General features: G+C 65.6%; 9 protein-coding genes across 9 annotated transcripts; 4 read left to right on the top strand and 5 right to left on the bottom strand.

Moving 5' to 3' along the window:
• Positions 1-1,512: 1,512 nt before the first annotated feature.
• On the bottom strand, positions 1,513-4,746 carry MICPUN_105419 (predicted protein; the record flags this gene model as incomplete). The annotated part of the gene is made up of 2 exons (XM_002501259.1): positions 1,513-4,374; positions 4,536-4,746. The coding sequence occupies 2 exons, from the start codon at positions 4,744-4,746 to the stop codon at positions 2,447-2,449; spliced, it is 2,139 nt and encodes a 712-aa protein (XP_002501305.1). The 3' UTR covers positions 1,513-2,446.
• A 327-nt stretch (positions 4,747-5,073) lies between these two features.
• On the bottom strand, positions 5,074-7,479 carry MICPUN_99962 (voltage-gated ion channel superfamily; the record flags this gene model as incomplete). Its single annotated transcript, XM_002501258.1, has 1 exon — positions 5,074-7,479. The coding sequence occupies one exon, from the start codon at positions 7,477-7,479 to the stop codon at positions 5,074-5,076; it is 2,406 nt and encodes an 801-aa protein (XP_002501304.1).
• A 1,315-nt stretch (positions 7,480-8,794) lies between these two features.
• MICPUN_74715 (predicted protein) lies at positions 8,795-8,968 on the top strand (the record flags this gene model as incomplete). The annotated part of the gene is made up of 1 exon (XM_002501646.1): positions 8,795-8,968. A coding segment is annotated over one exon (174 nt), but the record flags the coding sequence as incomplete, so codon positions are not given.
• Positions 8,969-9,257: 289 nt separating this feature from the next.
• MICPUN_57704 (predicted protein) lies at positions 9,258-10,145 on the bottom strand (the record flags this gene model as incomplete). Its single annotated transcript, XM_002501257.1, has 1 exon — positions 9,258-10,145. One exon carries the CDS (start codon positions 10,143-10,145, stop codon positions 9,258-9,260), a length of 888 nt encoding a protein of 295 aa, XP_002501303.1.
• A 742-nt stretch (positions 10,146-10,887) lies between these two features.
• MICPUN_108064 (predicted protein) lies at positions 10,888-12,038 on the top strand. Its single transcript, XM_002501645.1, has one exon. It carries the CDS (start codon positions 10,914-10,916, stop codon positions 11,955-11,957), a length of 1,044 nt encoding a protein of 347 aa, XP_002501691.1. The 5' UTR covers positions 10,888-10,913; the 3' UTR covers positions 11,958-12,038.
• A 619-nt stretch (positions 12,039-12,657) lies between these two features.
• On the top strand, positions 12,658-14,658 carry MICPUN_57702 (predicted protein; the record flags this gene model as incomplete). Its single annotated transcript, XM_002501644.1, has 1 exon — positions 12,658-14,658. One exon carries the CDS (start codon positions 12,658-12,660, stop codon positions 14,656-14,658), a length of 2,001 nt encoding a protein of 666 aa, XP_002501690.1.
• Positions 14,659-14,670: 12 nt separating this feature from the next.
• MICPUN_108063 (predicted protein) lies at positions 14,671-16,061 on the bottom strand. The gene has a single exon (XM_002501256.1). It carries the CDS (start codon positions 16,048-16,050, stop codon positions 14,773-14,775), a length of 1,278 nt encoding a protein of 425 aa, XP_002501302.1. The 5' UTR covers positions 16,051-16,061; the 3' UTR covers positions 14,671-14,772.
• Positions 16,062-18,404: 2,343 nt separating this feature from the next.
• Positions 18,405-19,004, top strand: MICPUN_57700 (predicted protein; the record flags this gene model as incomplete). Its single annotated transcript, XM_002501643.1, has 1 exon — positions 18,405-19,004. One exon carries the CDS (start codon positions 18,405-18,407, stop codon positions 19,002-19,004), a length of 600 nt encoding a protein of 199 aa, XP_002501689.1.
• A 281-nt stretch (positions 19,005-19,285) lies between these two features.
• On the bottom strand, positions 19,286-21,597 carry MICPUN_57699 (predicted protein; the record flags this gene model as incomplete). Its single annotated transcript, XM_002501255.1, has 3 exons — positions 19,286-21,198; positions 21,291-21,495; positions 21,544-21,597. The coding sequence occupies 3 exons, from the start codon at positions 21,595-21,597 to the stop codon at positions 19,286-19,288; spliced, it is 2,172 nt and encodes a 723-aa protein (XP_002501301.1).
• Positions 21,598-21,666: the final 69 nt, after the last annotated feature.

The following is a 21,666-nucleotide window of genomic DNA, read 5'->3' as shown; positions in this document are numbered from 1 at the left end:
TCGAGGAGAGAGGACACGCACGGCCCCGAAAGAAAACCTAGAATCCCGCCCGACCCGACTCTTCCCTGACGCGCACCGCCTTCACCGTTCGCAGATCGCGGTGCTCACCGACGCGCTGCACGCGCGCACCGGCGGCGACCTCGGCGCGGCGTCCCTTCCGCGCCACCTTCGCAGACGCGCCACCAGCCACAACCCGTACCGAGGATCCACCAAGCACAGGCCAAACGCCAAGCGAAGAAGAGCCGTCGACGCAACGGGGCTCGCGCCCGCCGACGTCGCGTCGCGAGTCGGTCACGCGACCGGCGCCGGCGTGAGAGTCGGAACCAACCCGGGCGTGACCGTGCACTGGTGCAGGCGGGCGAGACGTAGGCCCGCGCGGCTTCACGCCAAACACGTGGACGACGCGGGTGGTACGGAGAAGGAGGCGAGTCGCGACGCCGAAGAAACTGGAACTGACGATGACGACGATGAACTCCTCGACGCGATGCTGGCCCGCGTGGAGGACGTGTGCGCCGACGACCCGAGCGCGCGCACCGGTCCCGACGCCGCCGCCGCCGCGTCAGCTCGTCGTCTTCGCAGGTTGGAGACGCACGTGTGGCACGCCAAGCGGTTCGAGATGCGATCGCGGTGGGGGTTTTCGCTGCCCGAGTCGAGACCAGGTCGCCGCCGCGGGTATCGGTCCACGTCGAGGTGGATCCGTGACGCGTGCGCCGTGCACGACGGTTCGTACAACGCGTGCGTTCGCGTCGAGGCGGGAGATGTACGCGCGTGCCTGTCGCGGTGCGTGGAGGGCGGTGTGGTGGATGTGGACCCTCGGAAGGCGGACGCGAGAGATTTCATCTTGGTGCGGACCACCGGCGAGGTCATCGCGCCCGCGCAGATCGTGTCCCTTCCGGGCGTCGTCGAAGGGGACGCCGAAGGAAGCGACGCGGTCCTCATTTGGGTGCACCCCGACGCCGTCGACGACTGCGAGGCATCGTTATCGAACGCCGGCGCGAGCGTGACGCGGGTGCGCAGTCTCTGCAGGCTGGAGCTCACCGGCGAAACGGCTCGCTCGTCGCTCTCCGCGATTTGCGACGTCGGCCAGCCGTGGGACGACGCCTCTTGGCGAGTGCTTCGATGCGAGACGCGCGGTGACCCGCGGGAAGCGGCGTGGCTCGCCAAGAAAGGCGGCGCGTCGTCGTCTCCGAGTGTCTTCCAATCGCGAGACGACGGATCGGTCGGTCGGACGCCGATGAAATACGCCGTTCGCCCAGCCACCGCGCAAGAGCTCGGCGCTCGCCGCCGCGAGGCTCGAAAAAGAAGCTCCGGATTACACGAAAAAGAAGCACCGGACGATTCCGATTCCCTCCCCGGGTGTCCCGTCGTCGTCGTCCGTCGCGCGCGCGGGCCGCTCGCGACGTCCCACCCGGGGTTCACGATCATCGCCCCGCGCGGCTGGGCGCAGCCGCTGCTGCTGGCGCTCGCGCACCTCGGCGCGAGAGCCGCGGGGCGAGTCGAGTGGGGCTGGCTCGCCACGCAGGCGGGAACGTCCCGGTTCCCCGAGGATTTTCCAGACACGGACGCGGGTAAGCGCTGGTTCGCTGTCGTGGAGGACCGAAACGCGGCGCGCGCGGACGTCGTGCCGAGAGGGAAGCGGACGCCGGAGCGAACCGTCGTCGTCGGCGCGAACCTCGCCGTGCGCCGGACCTCTCCGGGAAAGTTTCCGGCGAAAGGTTCCGAAGGGTCGGGGACGAGGCAAAAGCGGGGAAAGTCCGGGTGGCGACCCGTCCGCGACGGCGCCCCTCTTTCGTCGTCGTCGTCGTCGTCGTCGTCGTCGTCGTCGTCGTTCGTGCGATGCGTGGTGCGGTGTCCGTGGGGCGGGCGCGCTCGCGTCGGGGACGCGGTGCTGGACCCGGCGCGGGATCGGGAATCCGCGTGGCGTTCGGGAGTCGGCCGGAACCGGCGCCACGTCGGCAACGGGCTCGCCGAGGTCGGGACGCCGATCGGCGTCGTCACGTCCGCGTCGCCCCCCGGCGCGTCCGTCGGCGTGGCGTCCGCGCTCGTGAACGTCGCCGCGCTCCGGACCGTTTGCTCGCGCGCGTACTCGCCCGCGACGGTTTCGCGAAAAAATGAACAAAAACGTGGGGGAAGGAGGGCGCTCGTGTTTCTCGCGGCGGCGGCGCGCGGCGGGGACGGCGGGGACGGCGGGGACGGCGACGGTCCGGATGCTTTCGTCCCGGCGGAGCTCACGCCGGCGCTCGAGGCGGCTCCGGACGGCGTCGACTCGGCGTGGTGGTGACGCGTTACTCGTTGTATTTTTATCTCCTTGTAACTTTTCTAAATCCTCGGCGCGACTTTGTCGTTAAAAAGGAGTGACGTGACGCGGAAAACAACCTTCGTGTCGATTACAAACCGCCGATCGGCCGGCGGTACGGATGCGTACGGACGCGCGGGAGCCCGACCCTCACGTGCCTCGGGGCGGCTGCACGTACTCGCCGACGATCTTTTCAGAGACGCTCGCGAGAAACGCAGTCGCCTCCGCCTCGCCCCCCTCCGGGTTCTCGAGCTGCCAGTCGATGAGCCGCTCGGTGAGCACCTTCATCACCGGGCCCTTCGCCCCCGTCAGCTTCATCACCTTACCCCCGTCGAGGATGGGTCGCATGTTCCAAACCCCGTCGAGGTTCATCGCCGCGACGGCGTCCTCGACGTCTCGGACCCGAGCGGAGAGTTTTTTAGCCGAGACTCGCACCTTCGCCGCGTCAGCCTCGTCGCTGAGGACGCCATCCTTGGTCCTCTCGCCCTCGCCCAGGGACGTCGCGCTGAACGCGTGCAGCGGGGACCCTTTGCTCTCCGCGAGGGGCTCCGCGGACGGGGGACCCTTCGCCAGCTCCACCGCCCACGGCTCGAGCTCGTCGCCCTCGCCGAGCATGACGACGCCGGGCATCTCGAGGACGGCGCCCATGATGAGCGCGAGGCGCCAGTACTCCTTACCGCGCCTCAGCAGCTTACCGGCGCGGAGCCTGGTGAACTTGGGGAGCTCGGCGCCGTCCCTGCCTATGAGCGACCACCGCATGTCCGCGGCGAGCTCCAGCACGAGCGAGACAGCCTCCGCGTCTTTGACCCGCCACTTCAGAGCCTCCTTCACGACGGTGTGAACCACGGGGATGAACTTTGTCTTCTTGCCCGCGGGGTGCCCGAGGGCCTGAAACTCCCCGCCCTCGAGCGGCGCGAGGAACGCGGCGAGCACCAGCCACTCGCGCTCCTCGCACGTGAGCTCCTTGGTGAAGAAGCTGGCGTCGCCCCTCGAGTTGGCCAGGGAGGACAACACGGCGTCGAGGCATCGCATGCTGTGGAGGCACCCCCACGCCACCGTGGGGGGCAGCCTGCTCGTGAGCGTCTCGGGGAACGACGTGGCGAACACCGTGTCGAAGAGGTTAAACCTGCACAGCAGCGAGAGCGCGTCGCCCGGCGAGGGCCCGCGGAGCATCCCCTGCACCTCCTTCCCGACCCTCTCCCTGGAAACCTTGGAGAGGAGCTTCTCCTGAACCTCCGCGTCCGTCGCCGCGTGCACGATGGCGTCGTCGAGGGAAAATCCGAATCTGCTGGCGAATCGCACGCTGCGCAGGATGCGCAGCGGGTCGTCCAGGAACGTCGTCCGCGGCGGCAGCGGCGTTCGCACCACGCCATCCTGTAAATCTTTCAGTCCCATCCCGGTGAAGTCCTCGACGCACCGGAGGTTGATGTTGTAGAAGAGCGAGTTTATGGTGAGATCGCGCCTGTACGCGTCGTCCGTGGCGCTTCCGAACTTCATCTCCGGGATCCTGGACGCCTCCGTGTACTCCTCGCTTCGCAGGTTGACGAGGTCCAGCCACTGCCCGTGGACGCGCATCGTCGCCGTCTCCAGGTGCTTCGACTGGTCCGGGTTGCTCTGGATCACCCCGACGCCGTGCGTCTCCTCGCCCTTCTCCTGAAGGTACTCGTTCACCTTGGCGGCGAACTCCTCGCCCATCATGGTGTCCAACGCGATGTCGATGTCCGACGAGTGCTTACCCAGGAGCTTATCTCGCACCCATCCGCCGGCAACCCTGAGCGTCACCGGCAGCTCGTACCTCTTGACGACGTCCAACAGGGTTCCGAAGATCTTCTCCTCCTCCGCGGTGCACACGACGGTGGCGCCGGGTTCCATGACGACGATCCTCCGCTTCTGCACGTCCTCCTCCTCGCTAATGTCGCAAAACTCGGGCCTCACCGGTCCGTCGCCGCCGCGCGAGATCTCAGCCCCGGACGCCTTGGCCTCGGCGTCGCTGACCGACGCGTCCTGCGACGGCGGGGAGGCGACGGACGAGACGGCGCGCGAGACCGGGTTGTTTCGGCTGGAGCGCGCGAGGACCTCTGTGGATGGGACGGGAAACGCGCGGAATCGGCGCGGTGAGTCGGAGTCGACGCGGGCGGGTTTGGGGCAAATTCCGGGGGGCCGAACTCGGCGGGGGTTTCCGGAAGGGAAATAATGGGGGCCGTGACACACGGGGCGAATTGACGCGCTGGGCACTCACCCGCGTGTCTCCTGTGGAGCGAGACGAGCCCTCCGCGCGATGTAAACGCCGGGGCGTTCCTGAACGCCGCCGGAACCCTCGAGGTGCGCCCGCGACGCGCGACCGCCGGGAGCCTCGAAGACCCGGACGAGCCCGTATGCGATAAGCTGAGCTTGCTTCCTCTCCGCAGGAGCCCGAAGGCTGTCCTGGTGGCCGCCGTGCAACAGGACATGCACGGACCGACGCCAACCCGCTCTCTCCCCCCGAGCGCGGAAAAGCTCGCGACCTGCCGAGGCGCGTTCGAGTGCGACTCGTGGGTCTGTCCGCTCTCTTGCGTGCGTCGCACCTTCTGAGAACATGCTGCTGACAGCGAGGCTCGTCATCACGCATTCATGACAAGATTTTTTTGCAGAGATTGTACACAGGCAAACAGTTAGAGTCGATCTCGTAAAGCTAAATAATGATGAGTTGCGCCATCGTTTTCAGTCAGAAGACGAGAATCTCTCAGATGAATGAATAAATACCCGACTTGTAGTCCGACTTGTCGTCCAGGGACGAATCATTTTCCCCGATGGGAAACCTCCCCCTCGCCGCTCGCCTCGCCGCCGGTCCCTCCCAACTCGCTCAGGAACTCGACCCCTTTGTCCCGCATGAGCTTGTTCGCCTTAGCCACCGCCGCGCCGATCGTGAACGCGTCGCCCAGCGGGATCCCTATCAGCTTGAAATCCGTGTGACTCATCTCCGCCACTTGATCGATGGTCTCCACGCGCTCCGCGACCAAGGTGTCGAACCAGCAGCTCATATTGCGGTTCTCCTCGTCCACGGTGCTCTCCAGGAGCGCCCTCAGGTCCTGAACCTTGTCGTTAAACTCGATCATCTTTCGCATGGAGATGTGCCACTGCGCCTCGTGCGGCTCGAACGACTTGAGCTTCTCCTCCAAGTCCGCGCCGGCGAGGCCGCCCTTCTCGAGCTCCTCGGTGACCAAACGCTTGAGATGGAACAGGAGGTTGTTGACCTTGTTCTTCGCCGGATCCTGCATGAAGAGCACGCCTTTTCCCAGCCTGCCGTCCAGATAGCGCACCCCCGCGTCCGCGTCGCAGAAGCCCGAGTAATAGTGGCCGTGCAGCGCCTCCTGCTTGGCCTGGAGCATCGTGGCCGACAGCCGCAGGATGTTGCGTGTCATCATCACGCGCCAGCGGATGCCCCTCTCCGCGAAGTCGTCGATGGCGGAGTGCACGGTCTCCCCGCTCACCGCCAGGAGCACGACCTCGGACATGCACACTGCGGTCCTAGTCCGCGGGGCGCCGAGCCTGTAGATGACCTCCTGGCCGAACGGCTCCCCACCCATTCGATACAGATCCAGCCCGTGCCCGCCCTCCTTCGCCGGCATCATCACGGTTCCCTTGATGGTCCAGTACAGAGTATCCGCGGGCTGGCCCACGTCGTACACTCTGTCGCCCCTGGCGAACACCTGGACGTCCATGCCGACGGCGATCGCGGTAACCAGGTCATCGGACGCGTTGCGGAAGACTTCGCACCCTCGAATAACGTCGCCGTACATGGCATCCGCGACGACCCTTCGCATATCCGGGCTGACGTTCTGCAAGACGCTTCGGAGGTTGTGGAACTGCTGCGCGCTGTGGAACTTGAAGATGTAAAACTTGCGCAGCCGGCGGCAGAACTCCCGTCCGGGCATCACCTGGCCGCGCCAGCTCATCTCCCTGTTCGTGACGTCCTCCGCTTTGATGTACTGGTTCAAGGCGTTCAGGTTGGAGTAAAACTCCCTCTGCTGCAGGTTCATCTCGTCGATGATTGTCATCACGCCGCCGATGATCGCCGCGTTGGCGATGGCTCCGATGATCAAGAGGAATATGAAGAAGGACCGCATACCGCTGCTCACCAAAGACTCGTCGTGTCCGGAACCCCCGCCGGTGGCGATCCACTGAACCCCCCACGTGAAGGCGTACAGGTAGTGCTTCAATTTTGTCGGGCTCTCCGCCTCGGTCACCAGGTCCGGGAAGAAATCCTCGATATCCGGCGAGGCCGGGTCATACCTGCATATGATCGCCACGAGACACGCGATCCAGTGCGCGGTGACTAAAAGAACCACGAGCAGCATCGATATGTTCAGCGCTTGATAGTCGATCGCGTACTCGCACTCGCGTTCGCGGACTATGCGCAAGCCGCGGAATATCCTGAGCACCTTGAGCAGCCTAAAGAGCTTGAGGATGCGAAAAGCCTTGAGGTTCGCGATGTCACCGTCCTCTGGGCCGGTGTTGGCTGTGTGCACGCGCTCTATGATGTCGAAGGGCGCGATGGACATGAGGTCGATGAAGAACATGCTCCGCAGGTAGCGCCAAAAGATCACCTTTTTGTCAACCACCCACTGTCCGTCCTCGCCCTCGAATGGGAGAAGACATATCATGAGCATATCGAAGACAAATGAAAGATTGATATACTGATTGACCCAGAAGAGTATCTCGACGTTCGTCCCTCGCTGGCCGTCCATGAACGCGATCTCGTACGGCGTGACGAGGCACGTGATCACCAGGAGCACGAGCGTGTTCAAGTCCCAGTACTGGACGTATCGGTGTCGAGGGTTAAACACCGCCCAACGTCGGTTCCAGAGCGGGTCGTGCGTGGTGAACACCGGGCGCACCCCCGCCTTCGCGAGCTCGCGCTCGGTGGCTAGCCTCGAGGTGTGGACGGAGATTCGATGCGCGAGAGCGACCGAGTGTTTTCGCATCTTGTCGTGGTCGACCTCGCCGTGGTGGTCTCCCTTGGCGAAAGAGTAAGCCGAGTAAGACGAGTAAGCCGGAGGCGATCGAACCTTCTTGCCTCCCCGACTAAATCCGCCCCACATCGATCTGCGCGATCCCACGGGGGGGCTATCGACGCTCTCCTGGAGGGATACATCGGACAGCTGAGTCGTCAGTCGCGGCATCTTCTCCTCCTCGGCCGCCATCAGCCCTGAGAGCCCTCTTTGCGGCGGTGAGTCGACGAGTTCCTTTATTATCAGACAAAATAGACGACAAAATACGTTACGACACTCTCAGCTCGGCTGCTCCGACGCCCGTGCCGCGGAGTGCCTGTAGCGCTGGCGAGCGGTCAAACTCGCAGCGCTCCTCCCAGTCGAGAGCGCGGCGAGGTCGTCGAACGTCGGCTCGCACACGCCTCGCACCTTCGCCGTCGTCGCCGCCGCGGCATCCGCGATGGCCGAGGTGGCGACGCCCGTGGTCGGGTCTCACGCGGACGACGACACCGTGGGGGCCGAGGCGGAAGGAGCCGAGGCGGAAAGATCGCTGGCGTCGAGCCCCGCGGTGACTGGCCCGCGGGTCAGGGAGGAGGACATCACGGAGATCGTGACCGAGGAGGAAGCCAAGGCGGGGCGCGGGTTCTTCAGGACCTCGCGCGGCGCGCTGCGGTGCGGGCGATGCAAGAGCTGCTCGAACCGCTCGCTGAAGCGCCGGTGCGATCTGCTCGAACCGCCCCGCCACGCGACGGGCGCCCCGTCGAGGCACAGGCGCCACCCGCCCAAGCCCCACGGCGACGACGACGCCAACGCCGACGCGGACGGCGATGCCGACAACCCGCACAGGGCTTTCGCGACGTGGCAGCGCCGAACCCTCTTCGAGGAGGACGAGAACGCGGACCCGGCCAAGGCCAAGTTCGCGTGGCGCAGGGTGACCAACGCCAGAAATTCCAGATCCAAGATGCCGACCGCGCGACCCGACGAGCCCGTGGTTCGCACCTACGGCAGCAGCAAGCAGGCGGCGCAGGGCACGGGCGGCGATCCGGACATGGTCGAGGAGCTCGCCGCCGCGGACGGCAGGGGCGTCGCGGTCGTCGCGCCCGCGCCGGACCTTCGCCCGCTCGGCGGCGCCGTCGGCGGCGCCGACTTGCTCCGCCTCGCTCGAGCGGTGATGGCGGCGGCGGAGGGCAGGCCCCCGCCGACGATCGCCTCGTTCGTCGACGTCGACGACGACGCGAACGACGCGAACGACGCGCGCTCGGCGGGAGGGGCGAGGCCGAGGTACTCGACGCTCAAGTGCGGTGTTTGCGCCGGGTGCGCCAGGGGCGGCCGAGCGGGCGCGAAGGAACGGCGGTGCGACGTCTACGGCGAACCGACTTTGGAGCCCGCGAACGACGCGGCGAGACGACGCGACCGACCGGGGAATAACGTCGGGGGGGCGGGGGGCGGACACAAGCGCCCGAGGGACGAGGCGGCACCTTCGTCGCTGATATGTCCTCCGACGACGTCATCCGTCGGTTGGCTCACGTGCGAGACGTGCGGCAAGACTTTCGCGGAGAAGCGCTTTCTGTTGAAGCACGCCAAGACGCACGATACGGACCGGCCGTACACGTGCGCGTTCGAGGGGTGTGCCATGGGCTTTCTGGACTCGTCCAAGCTGAAGCGGCACTGGCTCACGCACCCGGGGGTGGGCCACCTGCGACAGATGTGCCCGTACCAAAAGTGCGGCCAGGCGTTTGGCACGGCGGCGGAGCGCGCGTCGCACATGGGCGAGCACACGGACGAGAGGTACTACTTCTGCTGGAACGTGCAGTGCAACAAGCGGTTCAACAGCAGGGAGGCGATGGAGGCGCACATGCAGAAGGTTCACCGCAACGAGATTGGGGCGGAGTGATTGCGCAGTCGACGGGTGTCGCGGTTACTGAAACGTTCACCGTGTACTGGTACGAGTTTTACGAATTATTACGAGGCGTCCTATTTTTACAAACGAATCACACGGCGCGCCACACGTACGCCGTGGACCCCCCAGAGCGCTCGCCGTCCGGACCGTCCATCCGCGCCACGAGCTCGAACCCGTCCGCCGTCGCGAGCTCGTTGTTCACCGTGACAACCACCGCGCCAGAGGCTAGCGCGGGTCTGAGGTTTGGTGACACCGCAAGGCGACCGTCGCCGTCCACCGCAAACTTGGTGCTGAACATGAACACCATGCTCGCGCCCCGCGTCGCGTCGGTCAAGGCACCGGCGTCGTACATGTCCCCGCGCGTGAACGAGAGCGGAGCGGGCGAATCGAACGACGGCATCGCGTTCAAACGCTCCGCGGCTCGAGACTCGTCAAATAAAGCCGCTTCCGACGCGGCTAAGTTCTCGAGACAAGTCGGCGCCTGCTCGGCGATGGCGTGCAGCACGGGCACGTACTCCAGTCCCGCGCACCGCGACCACGGCCTGAGCGCGGCCGCCAGCACGGGGATCTGACCGCGTCCGCTTCCCACGTCCACGAAGGCGCCCGGCGCGCCGCTCGGGTGCATCCTCCCCTCCATCTCGGCCAGCATCGGTTCGCACGCCTCGACGACGGCGACGAAGAATCCCATGTCGAACTCGCCGTACCTCAGCTCCTCGTCCTCGTCCTCCCGCCTGACGTACTCGCCGCTCGCCTCGATCGCGTCGGACGACGACAGGGCGAGCTCGTAGTCCACGTTCTCGAACACGTCAGCGATCCATTCCCTCGCGACCTCCCCCTTCGCGATGTGCGCTGGGGTGACTTCGAAGGATGATGACGGGACGCCGCTTCCGGCGTTGGACGCGGAGGCGGCGCGGCGTTGGAGTCGCGCGGCTGGGCGCCCGCGGTTGGGTGCGACGACGCTGAGGAGCGCGGCCGCCATGATGACGCGTGAGGGGCGGCGCCTGCGAAACGGTTTTCAGTTGCCGGGAGATGGTCGGCGTCTCCCTTTCCAGCTTCCCTAATTTTGGTCGGTTGTAAACATCAATCGAAGGTTTTAAGGTTTGTTGAACCGTCGAAAGACACGGTTTGGTCGGACACCAACCTGTAACTGCAACACCCCAGCCAGGGCCGTTTTCCCTCCAATCCGCGGCACCGGCCACGCCGCGCACAACGCCGCGCGCGACTCGCAACCTCCGCTCCGCAGCGCGAGTCACGCCCCGCGCCGGTCTCGTCTCGTCCGCGCGGCGAGTTCCACGCGTCGCATCGAACCCTCGAGAGGTCCGGCCCGACGCTTCGTCCGAGTCGAACGGGGCCGCGTCCCGCGACGTTCTCGTGAGCCGATCGCGTGGAGCCCCGCGGCACAGCCGACATGAGCGGGTACGGCTCCGCGCCCGCGCCCAAGGGCGATGATAACGGCAAGCCCGTGGATCCAAAGTGGGTGACGACCCTGCGGGAGTACACCGGCGCGGGAACCACGTCCTCCGAGCGCCTCGACGTCGCCAAGTTCGTGTTCATCATGCTCGTCAGCAGCGGCCACTTCCTCGAGCCCTTCTACAAGATCGGTAACCGGGGCGTCGGCGCTTACATGCACGCCATCTACGGCTTCCACGTCCCTGCGTTCGTTCTCATCTCCGGCTACGTTTCCGGCGACCTCAACCCCAAGCGCAGGCGAGCCCTGATCGCGGGAACGCTAGCGCCGTACGTCATCATGCACATCCTCTTCTCGCTCTTCTACACCCGCGCCTTTTGCGAGGGCGAGTGGACGGACGAGCGCGGGCACCCGGAGTGCGAGTTCGTCAACAAGTGGGCGCTGATGGACCCGGTGGTGGGGCAGTGGGACGGATGGGACAAGTGGACCTTCGCGTACCCCTTCGCGCAGCTGTGGTACCTCGTGTCGCTGTTCACCAAGCGCCTGTGGAGGCCCTTCGCGCTCGAGATGCGATGGACCCTCCTCTTCCACGTCGTCCTCGGCGTCCTCGTCGGCTACACCACGATCGGTCGGTTCCTCTCCATCCACCGGTCCACCGTGCACATGCCCTACTTTTTGTGCGGGTTCCTCATGCGCAAACACGCGTGCTTCTTCCCCAGCGCCAAGACGCCGCTCGCCAAGGCTATGGCCGTCGCCGCTCTCGTCTTCAACGTCGGATGCGCTCTCATGGCGTCCTTCACGTACGGCATGAGGGTGGAGGTTTGGTTCCAGAGCGACCCGCACGACGAGGTGTACGGCACCAGGTGGGCGTACGGCGCGCTGTACCAGCTGTGCCTCTACGCGTGGACGTTCTTCACCATGATGACGGTGTTTGCGCTCATCCCGGAACCCGAGGCTGTCGGAGTCGTGTACGCCGGGGAGGAGACGCTGCCGCTGAAGGGCGCGGACGTGGAGGGGCAGACCAAGACGCCGTCCGCGCCCAAGGCTAACGCCCGAGCGGGAAAGTACGGCAAGGAGCGCGATCAGGCGACGATGGCGGCGAAGGTGTACCTGCGATGCGCCAAGTGGGGCGCGAGGACGCTGTACCCTTTCGTGATGCACATCGCGGTGTTGCTCCTCGTGGCGAGGTACACTCGGTGGTACGACATAACGTGGACGACGGACGGTAAGGACGCCTCGGTGTCCGTCAAGGCGGTTTGGACGCTGCTCATGGCGTACACGTTCACCATCGTGTTGTCGCTGAAGCCGGTGGTGGGTCTGTTCAAGTGGCTGCTGGAGCCGAACATCTCGCCGCTGTTCAACCCGGAGCTCCAAAAGTTGTGAGGAGGGGAGGCGGGGGGTGTTAATTGTTTCGTTGAGTTCACGACGCCATCGGTTGGAATAGATAAAACGCGTCGCTCGTCTAACTACGGGAGGATGGGGTACTCGTCCTTCGGCGGCGGAGCGCGCGGAGGCTTCTCCGGTTCGCTCGGCGACGCGGGCGGCTTTGAGTCCGAGAACTGAGCCGGAGAGCCCCCCAACGCCGCGCCGCCGTTGCCGCTACCCGGCCTGGTGATCATCGCCTGCATCGGTCTCAGCCGTTTCTAAATCTCGAGGAAGCTCGGCCTGTCCTTCGCGTTCCCCCTGAAGCAGTCCTCGCACACGCGCTTGCCCGCGAGGACGGGGCGCACGGTGATGGCGGTGGTGGCGGCAGACATGGTGTTCTGTTCGTGGTGGGTGCGCGGGAGGTCCGCGGTGTGTCAGAGACTGGCGAGACCCGCAGGATCGGCGCCGCGAAAAGCTGGGGAAAAGATCTCGTGAAAAAAAAGGGATCGAAAAGGACCAGTCGTGACTCGATCCACGTGAAAAAGCGCTCGGCGGGAAAATGTGAAAACTGAGCGCCCGGAAAACGTGGGGTTTCCGATCCGAGTTTGCGACTTTAAGTTATTTCCAGAAAATCTTATGAGCTGGCTATACCTCTGATCACGTGCGCCCCGTGGTGTTGCACTCCGCCTCGACCCCGCCCGTCCCTGAACCGACCGGAATGGGAGCGGTCGAGCGGATGCGGCTTCGCGCAGCTGTGCTATCGGCGCTCGTGTGCCTCGCGCTCGGAGAACTCTACGTACCGGGCTCGGTTCCCGTCGACGACGATGCGCCCCAGGTCCGTGTGGGCGAATGCGTACCAGGTGATATTCCAACCGACGGCCCCGACCCGACGGACAACTGCAACGCTTTTTTCAAGAGCCAGGGGATGAGTTACGACGCGTACCCCATCCCGCCGGTTTGTTCCACCGCGTGCACGTTCGAGGAAACCTCTCCCCCCGACGAGGGCCGTGGCGCGACCTACGCCATGCAGTGGCAAACGCGTGGCCTGAATCGAGCCGTCGGAGCCTCCGAGGGTTGCGGGGCGTCCCTGCCCTTCGACCCGTGGACCGGGGCGGTCACGCTGCGGCCCGGAAGGTACATCCTCCAGGGGAGCGCCCTGGGTTCGACGTCCAACTTCATGGCCGCCCGCATCGCCCGTCTCGACGCCGAGACGAACGAAGCGGAGACAATCGCGCTGGGAACGGCGCAGTACGCCGCCGAAGTAGACGGCGCGAAGGCGTTCGCCAACTCGGTCGTGGCTCCCGTGGAGTACCTCGCGTGTCAGGAGACGAAGATTCTCCTGCAGCACTGGAAGCACGTCAAAGCCACGGGGGACTGGGGCCCGCTGCCTTCCACCGGTTTCGACGAGCCGCGAACGGTGCACGCGTCCCTCTCGGTGCGAAGGGTCGGGGGCGAGGGCGGGTGCGCGTCGTCCGACCCGGACCCGGATGACGACGTCGAGGCGACCCGGACGTGCACGTTCCGCGAGGCGGCCGCGATATGCGACGGGAACGGATTCGGGACGAGCACCGCGGACGCCTGGAACGAGCGACTCTTGTACGACCCGGAAACGTCCGGAGACGCCGCGAAGTGCGGCGCGAGCGTGGCGGATGACGGACGCGGGATCGTCGTGCAGCCCGGCACGTACCTGGTCTCCGCCGTCAGCCCGGGCATCCGGTCGTTGATCTTCGTCGTCCGCCTCGCAAAGTACGATTCGAACGGGGCGTACGTGGAGACTGTCGCGTTGGGCTCGCACGGGTTCGAGAGAGTCACCGACGGACACCCGGAGACGAACGCCCTGAGCGTGATCCTCGGCACCGAGGTGACGGTGACGGAGCCCACGAGGTTCAGGCTCGAGCAGTACGTCGATGCCTCAGCCACGAGCGGCGATAGTAAAGGCCGAGCCCCAGGGTACTTCATAAACGCCGGCCATTTCAACGATTGCGACGGCGACCTGTCATCATATGGCGCCAACAACGTCATCCCGGTGATTGGCGCGCAGCTGACGGTCGAGAGACTTTCACGGGATCGAATCGGGCGGTCGTGCCTTTTCCGTGAGACCATCGACGCCACCACCGCTCAACCCGACAGATTCATGGTCAACTCGGCGACGGGCCAGGACGGCATCATCGCGTATACGTGGAACAACGGCAGGCTACTCAACGATCATGTCTCGTCCCCGCACTCCAACGCCACCGTGAACTGCGGCCTGATGAGTTCGACGGTGGACGCAGACGGCACGTCGTTCCAGCTCGCGGCGGGTAACTATCTCCTGGAGGCCGTGTCCATGGGATACGCCATGTCCTACGGGGCGGCGCGGCTCGTCGCGGTCAACTCGACCGGCTCGAAGTTCACAGTCGCGATGTCGACCTCGACCAAGGACGAGACTTACGCCACTGGTGTTAATGGAGGCGAGCGAAACGAGCTCATGTTCATCGGACCCGTTCACATCACGGTGAAGGCGACGTCGGCGGGCGCCGGGGCCTCCGAGGATCTTCCCGTCTTTCGCCTGGAGCAGTACCACTTCCCCACCACTCAACGGTACGGCGCGGGGTACGCCTCCGGGTCTTACAACGCCGGATACAAGGCGCAGGAGAGCGTGAGAATCGGGGCGCAAGTGCGCATCGAACGGCTGAAGGAGCCGGAACACGGAGGGGACACCACCACCTGCGCCGAGTGAGTGTTGATTTTTGTCAAAGTTGTCTGTAACGTTAAAAACCTGGTTTGCCCTTATCCGCGAGCTCAGTCGAGACCCCCCCTCGCCCCTAAACCCTAAACCCCGTCGCTCGTCTAACTATGGGAGGATGGGGTACTCGTCCTTCGGCGGCGGAGCGCGCGGAGGCTTCTCCGGTTCGCTCGGCGACGCGGGCGGCTTTGAGTCCGAGAACTGAGCCGGAGAGCCCCCCAACGCCGCGCCGCCGTTGCCGCTACCCGGCCTGGTGATCATCGCCTGCATCGGTCTCAGCCGTTTCTGAATCTCGAGGAAGCTCGGCCTGTCCTTCGCGTTCCCCCTGAAGCAGTCCTCGCACAGCGACTTGGCCTCCGGCCGCGCATCCTCGGGAATCGCTAGCGAGTTGCCGGAAAATCCGACGGCGCCGACAACCTGCATCGGGTTCAAACCGTTCCACGGCTCCTTGAGCGTCAAGAGCTCCCAAAATATGACGCCGTAGCTCCATATGTCGCTCTTCTCGTCGCTCGGTTCGTTTCGCAGAACTTCGGGCGCCATCCACTCCGGCGTTCCCGCGTTCGACTTGGAGCTGAGGAACGTGTGATTCTTCATCCGCGAGAGCCCAAAGTCGCAAACCTTCACCATCCAGTGCTTGTCCACCAGCAGGTTGGGCGACTTGAGATCCCTGTGAACGATGATCGGATCGCACGAGTGCAGGTAATGCATCCCTTTCGCCACGTCCAGCGCCATGCGCATGCGCCGCGCCTCGCTCAGCGCGGCGGTGACCTGGGGCGGCTGCGGCCTGTGCAGCAGCTTGTAGAGCGAGCCCCGGTGCAGAAACTCCGTGACGATGGACAGGTTCGGAGTCTTGGTCACCGCGCCCATGAGCAAAATCACGTTGGGGTGACGAAGCCTGCGCATCAGGTCAACCTCCGTCTCGAACTCGCGCATCAGGTGCTGCGAGAGGTCCTGGTCCAGGAACCGCTTCACGGCAACCTCCGTCCCGCGCCACAAACCGCGGTGAACCTCGCCGTAGCTCCCGATGCCGATCCGCTCGCCGAGCTGGATCTCCTCCGCCGGGATGCTCAGGTCCACGGCGATGGACAGCAGCGACGCGGGGGACGACGACGACGAGGGCTCGGGCGATTCCGTCGAGTCCTGCCGCTCGGCCGGGGACGTCCGTCCGGCGATCGTCCCCGCCGGCGAAGCCCTGGGCGGCGACTCCCCCGGCGGCGCCGGCATCTGCGAAAAGCCGCCGCCGTCAACCTTAGCCTCGTGCCCCGGCAGCACGCCAAACGACGCGCCCATGTCCTCCCCCCTGCCGTAGTACCTCCATTCGTCCGACTCTTTACCTCCTTTACCTTCACGTTCGTCGCCCTTGTCCGTCGCGCCGCCGGTGTCCATGAAGCGGGTGTGCACCAGCCTCGAGCCGCCGCCTCGCGCGTTCGTACCAGCGGACGCCGCCGCCTCGCCGCCGCCACCCTCGGGCGACCCCGTCCCCTCGTCGCCGCCGGCGTACGCGGCGAGCAGTTCCGACATGACGTCCTCCATCTTATCCCGCGTCACCTGCCTCTCCGCGGAGGACTCCTCGAACATGCTCCGCTGTCGCCTGTGCCTCCCCTTCTTCTTCGCCGCGAGCACCTCCCGCGCAGTCATCCGAGGCCCATCGTCGCCGCCTCCATCATCTTCGCGATCCTCGACGGGCGACGCGGTCCGGCCGAATCGCGCGGCTCCTCGCCCGAAGCGCGGCTCGTCCAAACCCTTCTCCGTGGACGACGACGGCGTGAGATCGGGGCACGACGCGGTGCGAACCAGCCGCGGCGTCTCCCCCGCGTCACCGACGGCTCCCCGGTGTTCAAACGCCGCCTTTGTCGACCCGACCTTGTCGGCCCTCATCGTCGACGTCTCCCCGGTCGGTGACTCACCGGGCGACGCGACGCGCACGGGCGACGGCGAGAACCCCGCCAGTCCTTGTTCCATCGCGCGCGTCAGTTCCTTTGGCACGTACGGCGCGTGCAACTCCGCGTACGCCGGGTTATCCGGCGAGTAAATCGCCCCCGGCTCCCGCATCACGTCCACAAACAACTCGCTCCCGCCAACCACCACCACGTTCGCCGCGGCGTCCTCGCTGCCGCAGTAGTACCTGCCCCTGACGAGCCTTGAGGGCACCCCGAGGCGATCCGCGACCGCCTTGAAAAGCAACGCGCGGTGTCGGCGAAGACCGCATCGAAGCTGCCCGATTGGAAAAGTCAGCCGACCGAGCTCCACCCTCAAGTCGTACGCAACCTCAGCCCACCGACCCGCCAGCGCGCCGTCGTTGGGCGCGGGCCCGCCGAGCCTCTCCGCCACAGCTCTCGCCAGCGCTGCGGCGCGCTCCGTCTTATCCTCTAACGCCCCTATCGTCTCGCGCGCCGCGTCGGCGAACCTTCGCAGGTCTTCGTCGCCCCGCGCGTCCACGACGACGACGTCCCTGTCGTCGCTCGCGTCCGGCTCTATGCTCTCGAGCAGCGCCAGGGGGGGTATCCGAAACTCCCCGCTGAGTTCCGCCTCCGGGTACGACCCGTGCGGGACGTAAAATCCATCCGGGACGCGTTCGGTAAAGTTGAGCGAGCACGACGATTGGAACCTAAACGACGCCGCTTCAGCGGCGGCATCCTCGGCGCTCGCGCTTCTCGCCCTGGCCAGCGCGGCGTCGTAGCCCTGGGACACGTTGCCGTACGGCGACGACGACGCGGGGGATGTCGGGGTGGGAGGAGGAGCGCCGGAGCGCGTGTCGCCGGTCGCGTCCCGTCGAAGCGCCCGGTCGAAGCCGTCTCGTTCTCGTTCGTCGGCGGTGATCCCGCGGGGGATGGGCTGGGATCCGCCGCGTCCGAGGTAGGGGGACACGCCGCCGGCGCCGCTCGCGTGCGCGACGCCGGGTTCCTCCATGGACGCGCGCATGGCGGCCGCCATGTCCGCCTCGTACTGCCGCTGCTCGTCGTCGAACCGGTAGGTGGGCCCGCCGACCGGGGGGCCCGTCGCGGGGGGTGTCGAAAAGTTCGTCTGGCCCGCGGCGACCCCGATGGACCTCATGGCGGGCAGCAGCATATCGCCGAGGGAGCCGAGCGACGACCTGCGCTGATGCGTCGGCGGGGGTTGGTGCGCGACCGGGACGACGGTGCCCGGGGGAGGGTAGACCGGGTGACCCTGGGGCACGGGCGACGCGTCCGCCGGTGGTCCATTGGAGAGCTCCGAGAACGCCCCGTGCGAGTGCCCGGGCTCCCCCGTCGGGCTTCCCTCGCCGTCGGAGCCGCCGCCGGGGGAGTCGCCGCCGTCGCCGTCGCCGCCCGACCGCGGGCTGAACGCGCGGTTGAGCCGGTCGCGGACCCAGGACGTCATGTCCGGAGCCCGCGGCGAACCCTGGGGGCGCCGAGGTCCGCGGCCGGTCGCCCGTCCGATGTGTGACACGCGTGGCGTGTGCCCCTTCGTCCCTGCCGCGGTCCGAGGAGGAGGACAAACTGATGTCAACAACGACGCCAGAACGGCGGTCCCCGGCGCGATCGATGGAGGCTGGTTCGGCGCGGGCGATCGCGCGAGGGTGCCGCGGGCGCGCGACCGCGCCGCGTCCGCGGAGGAACCCGGCGCCGACCCGCGCGGCGCGAGGCCCGCCGCGCGCGGCTGCGGGCTGCTGCGGGGGCGTCGGATCGACCGCGACGTTTAACGCGCGAGGATCCGGGACGCGAACGCGCGCGATGCCGCCGTCGACCCGATGCCGCGCGATGCCGCCCCGCGTTGAGGACAGCGACCTCCTCGCCGGCGACGTCGCCGTCGTCTGGCTCTTCGCGCTGACGCAGAAGACCGCCTCCGTCGCGCTGTCGCCGTCGTTTCCCGGCTGGCTCGCGCCCGTCGCCGTCGATCCGGAGTCGCTCGCGGGGTTCCTCGGCGAGAGCACCTGGCTCGCGACGACGTGGATCGTCGTCAGCGCGGCGATCGGCGGGTACGAGCTCGACGACGGAGTGCTCGGAAGGGAGGAGGGCGAGATGCGGGAGGCGGTCAAGGGCGCGGCGCTCGCGTGGATCGCGTGGGCGCCCTTCGCGCTTTTCGGTCTGCGTTGGTTCGAGCGCGCCACCGGTCTCCGCTCGTCGTTTCCCGCGGGCGTGACGCTCGGCACCGTCCTCGGGGTGATGATCGCGTGGCGCGCGTTCGCGAAAGTGGTGGGGCTGATGGGGTGGTGGCGTCCCGGGCGCGTCAAGGGTGAACGGGAGGATGACGACTGGGCGTTTCTGTTTGCGTCGCTCGGCGGCGCGGCGGCGGTGGCGACGGGTGGGGCGGTGGCGGACTTCGCGACGAGGTGGTTGGTCGAGGGGGACATTGGGTGACGACGCGGCGCTCGTGCGGGGCGCCGGACGCGCGGTGAACGCGTGCATCTCGGTGCGTCTTATAGTGCGTCTTATAGTGTGTTGACGTGCGTTGACGTGCGCGTGAACCTTCCGTCGGCGACGGCTTTGTCGACAAACGTGGCTGTCAAAACTTCCGTCTCGAGCCTTCACGCTTTTGACGGAACCCATAGAGGAGGAGGAGGAGGAGGAGGAGGGAGGAGGAGGAGGAGGAGGACGGGGGCGATGATCCGTACGCGCTCGATTAGCGGCGTTGTTAGATTTTATTGCACAAGAAGGGCCACGCACGCGAGTAGTAGTGCGCCGAGGATATCACGCGGCGTGTGTGCCGCGTCGACGGCGTCGAGGACGAGGTTTGGAGGAGGCGGTGGCGGAGGCGGTGGCAGCGGAGGCGGTGAAGGAGACGGGACCGAAGATGCGGAGGAGTTCGCCGGTGAGGAAGAGTTTGCCGGTGAGGAAGGGTTCGCCGGTGAGGAAGGGTTCGCAGTGCAAGCTGCTGTGTCGGTGAGCGTGCCGGCGCTGCAAGACCTGGTGCCGGACAGGGCGTAGCCGGAATCGCAGTTGGGGGTGCACGACGAGCCACTCGCCAAAGAGCCGGTGCAGTCGCCGACGGCGCCGTTTGCCGGCGGCGAAGATGCATCGCACGGGTTCGCAGTGCAAGCTGCTGTGTCGGTAAGTGTGCCGGCGCTGCAAGACCTGGTGCCGGACAGGGCGTAGCCGGAGTCGCAGTTGAGGGTGCACGACGAGCCGCTCGCCAAAGAGCTGGTGCAGTCGCCGACGGCGCCGTTTGCCGGCGGCGAAGATGCATCGCACGGGTTTGGGGAGCACGTAGCATTAGACGTCAGCACCCGATTGAAACACGACGACGACGTCCCCGAGAATGTATATCCCGTGTCACACGCGGGCTGACACGACGACCCGCTCGCAAGGGTGTCTGAGCAGGTGCCCGCGGCGCCGTTGGCAGGAGGCACGGCGGCGTCGCACGCGTTGTCTTTGCGAACCCACGCGCGGGGTGGACCAGAAGTTGAGTCTGCCGAGCTCGAGTACGACATGAACTCGCCGCAGGCGGAGTGGGAGTAGGAGTAGCCGCAGTTCGCGTACCTCGTTTGCCAGGCGGTGGCGCCAGTGAACATGGAGTCCATGTACGTGACCTTGGAGGTATCCCACGAGCCGATGGCTTGATTGAACGCGGCGGCGCCATCGAACATGGACCCCATGTCCGTGACCTGCGAGGTATCCCACGAGTCGATCGGCTGGTTGAACGCGGCGGCATTTTGGAACATGTACCGCATGCCCGTGACCTTGGAGGTATCCCACGAGAAGATGGGTTGATTGAACGCGGCGGCGCCATAGAACATGTACCACATGTCCGGGACCTGCGAGGTGTTCCAGTCGCCGATGGGTTGGTTGAACGCGGCGGCGTTATAAAACATTGCCGCCATGTTCGTGACCTTGGAGGTATCCCACGAGCCGATGGCTTGATTGAACGCGGCGGCGCCGAAGAACATTTGCCCCATGTCAGTGACCTTGGAGGTAATCCAGGAGCCGATGGCTTGATCGAACGCGGCGGCGCCACGGAACATCATCCTCATGTCCGTGACCTGCGAGGTATCCCACGAGCCGATGGCTTGATTAAACGCGGCAGCGTCCCAGAACGTGGTATTCATGTGCGTGACCTTGGAGGTATCCCACCCGGTGATGTTTTCGTTGAATGAGCTCGTGTCCAAGACGACGCCCCCGCACGACCAATGGCCACTGCACGTGGAGAACAAGGACGTCATGTCCGTCACGAGGCTCGTGTCCCATTTGGGCATGTCGTCGCACCCCGCGGCGCCGCATCGCGCCGAGCTCGGGTTCGCACAGTTCGGGTCCGTCGAGCAGCAGTTGGCCCCCGATGTGACGTTCCCCAAACAATTTCTGACCGCCGTCTTGAGCGCGTCCTTGTCCGCGAACGGCGCGGCGACCGCCCCGGGCATGCGCGTGCAACACACGACGCATAACGCGATAAGCGCGCGGGACCGTGAGATCCGCATCCCCCCGGGCTCGATCGTCGTCCCCGGGGCGCTCGCGGCGGTGCGTTCTACGCGATGTGGGCGATATAATAACGTTATTTGGGAAGTGTAAAGGCTGAGAATTTCTTTTACCGGAACGTACATGGTTTTCGAGAATTCAACAACTTTTTCAGCGAAAATAAAACGTATGTACGCAGTCTACTTTTTGGACAATTCAAAAACCACCAATGCATCGTCAATCACTCACATCACGCACGATAAATAGCGAAATGCGAAAGTTGCACAAATTCGGAGGCATATTCGAAAAGCCCATATGAAATCCGACCAATCACGTAAATCGACAAATTCTCATAGACCCCCTCCGTGATGTTATTCGTTCTGTGATTGGTCACGTGGTATAGAAGCAAAATAAGAACCAATGAGAGACCGGTATATGCTGGTACCGAAGAACTGTCTCGTCGCTATTTGCGGTTAACCCACCGCCGCGCGGGTACGCGCTGAACACGCACGCGCCAAGCGCGATACGGTTGGATACGTCTCGCACTTGCCGCACGCGGCGTCATTCACGCAAAAACCGCCGGAAAGCGCGGACATCGCTCGGTTCGTAGCGCCCGGAAGGACAAACAACCATT

This window comes from Micromonas commoda, chromosome 4 (assembly GCF_000090985.2).
Source record: "Micromonas commoda chromosome 4, complete sequence".
NCBI lineage: Eukaryota > Viridiplantae > Chlorophyta > Mamiellophyceae > Mamiellales > Mamiellaceae > Micromonas > Micromonas commoda.
This window is presented reverse-complemented; position numbering and strand designations above follow the sequence as displayed.

Coding starts and splice junctions, on each gene's coding strand:
- MICPUN_108063 (XM_002501256.1), bottom strand. CDS start 16,050: ATGGACACCGGCGGCGCGACGGACAAGGGCGACGAACGTGAAGGTAAA.
- MICPUN_108064 (XM_002501645.1), top strand. CDS start 10,914: ATGCACATCCTCTTCTCGCTCTTCTACACCCGCGCCTTTTGCGAGGGC.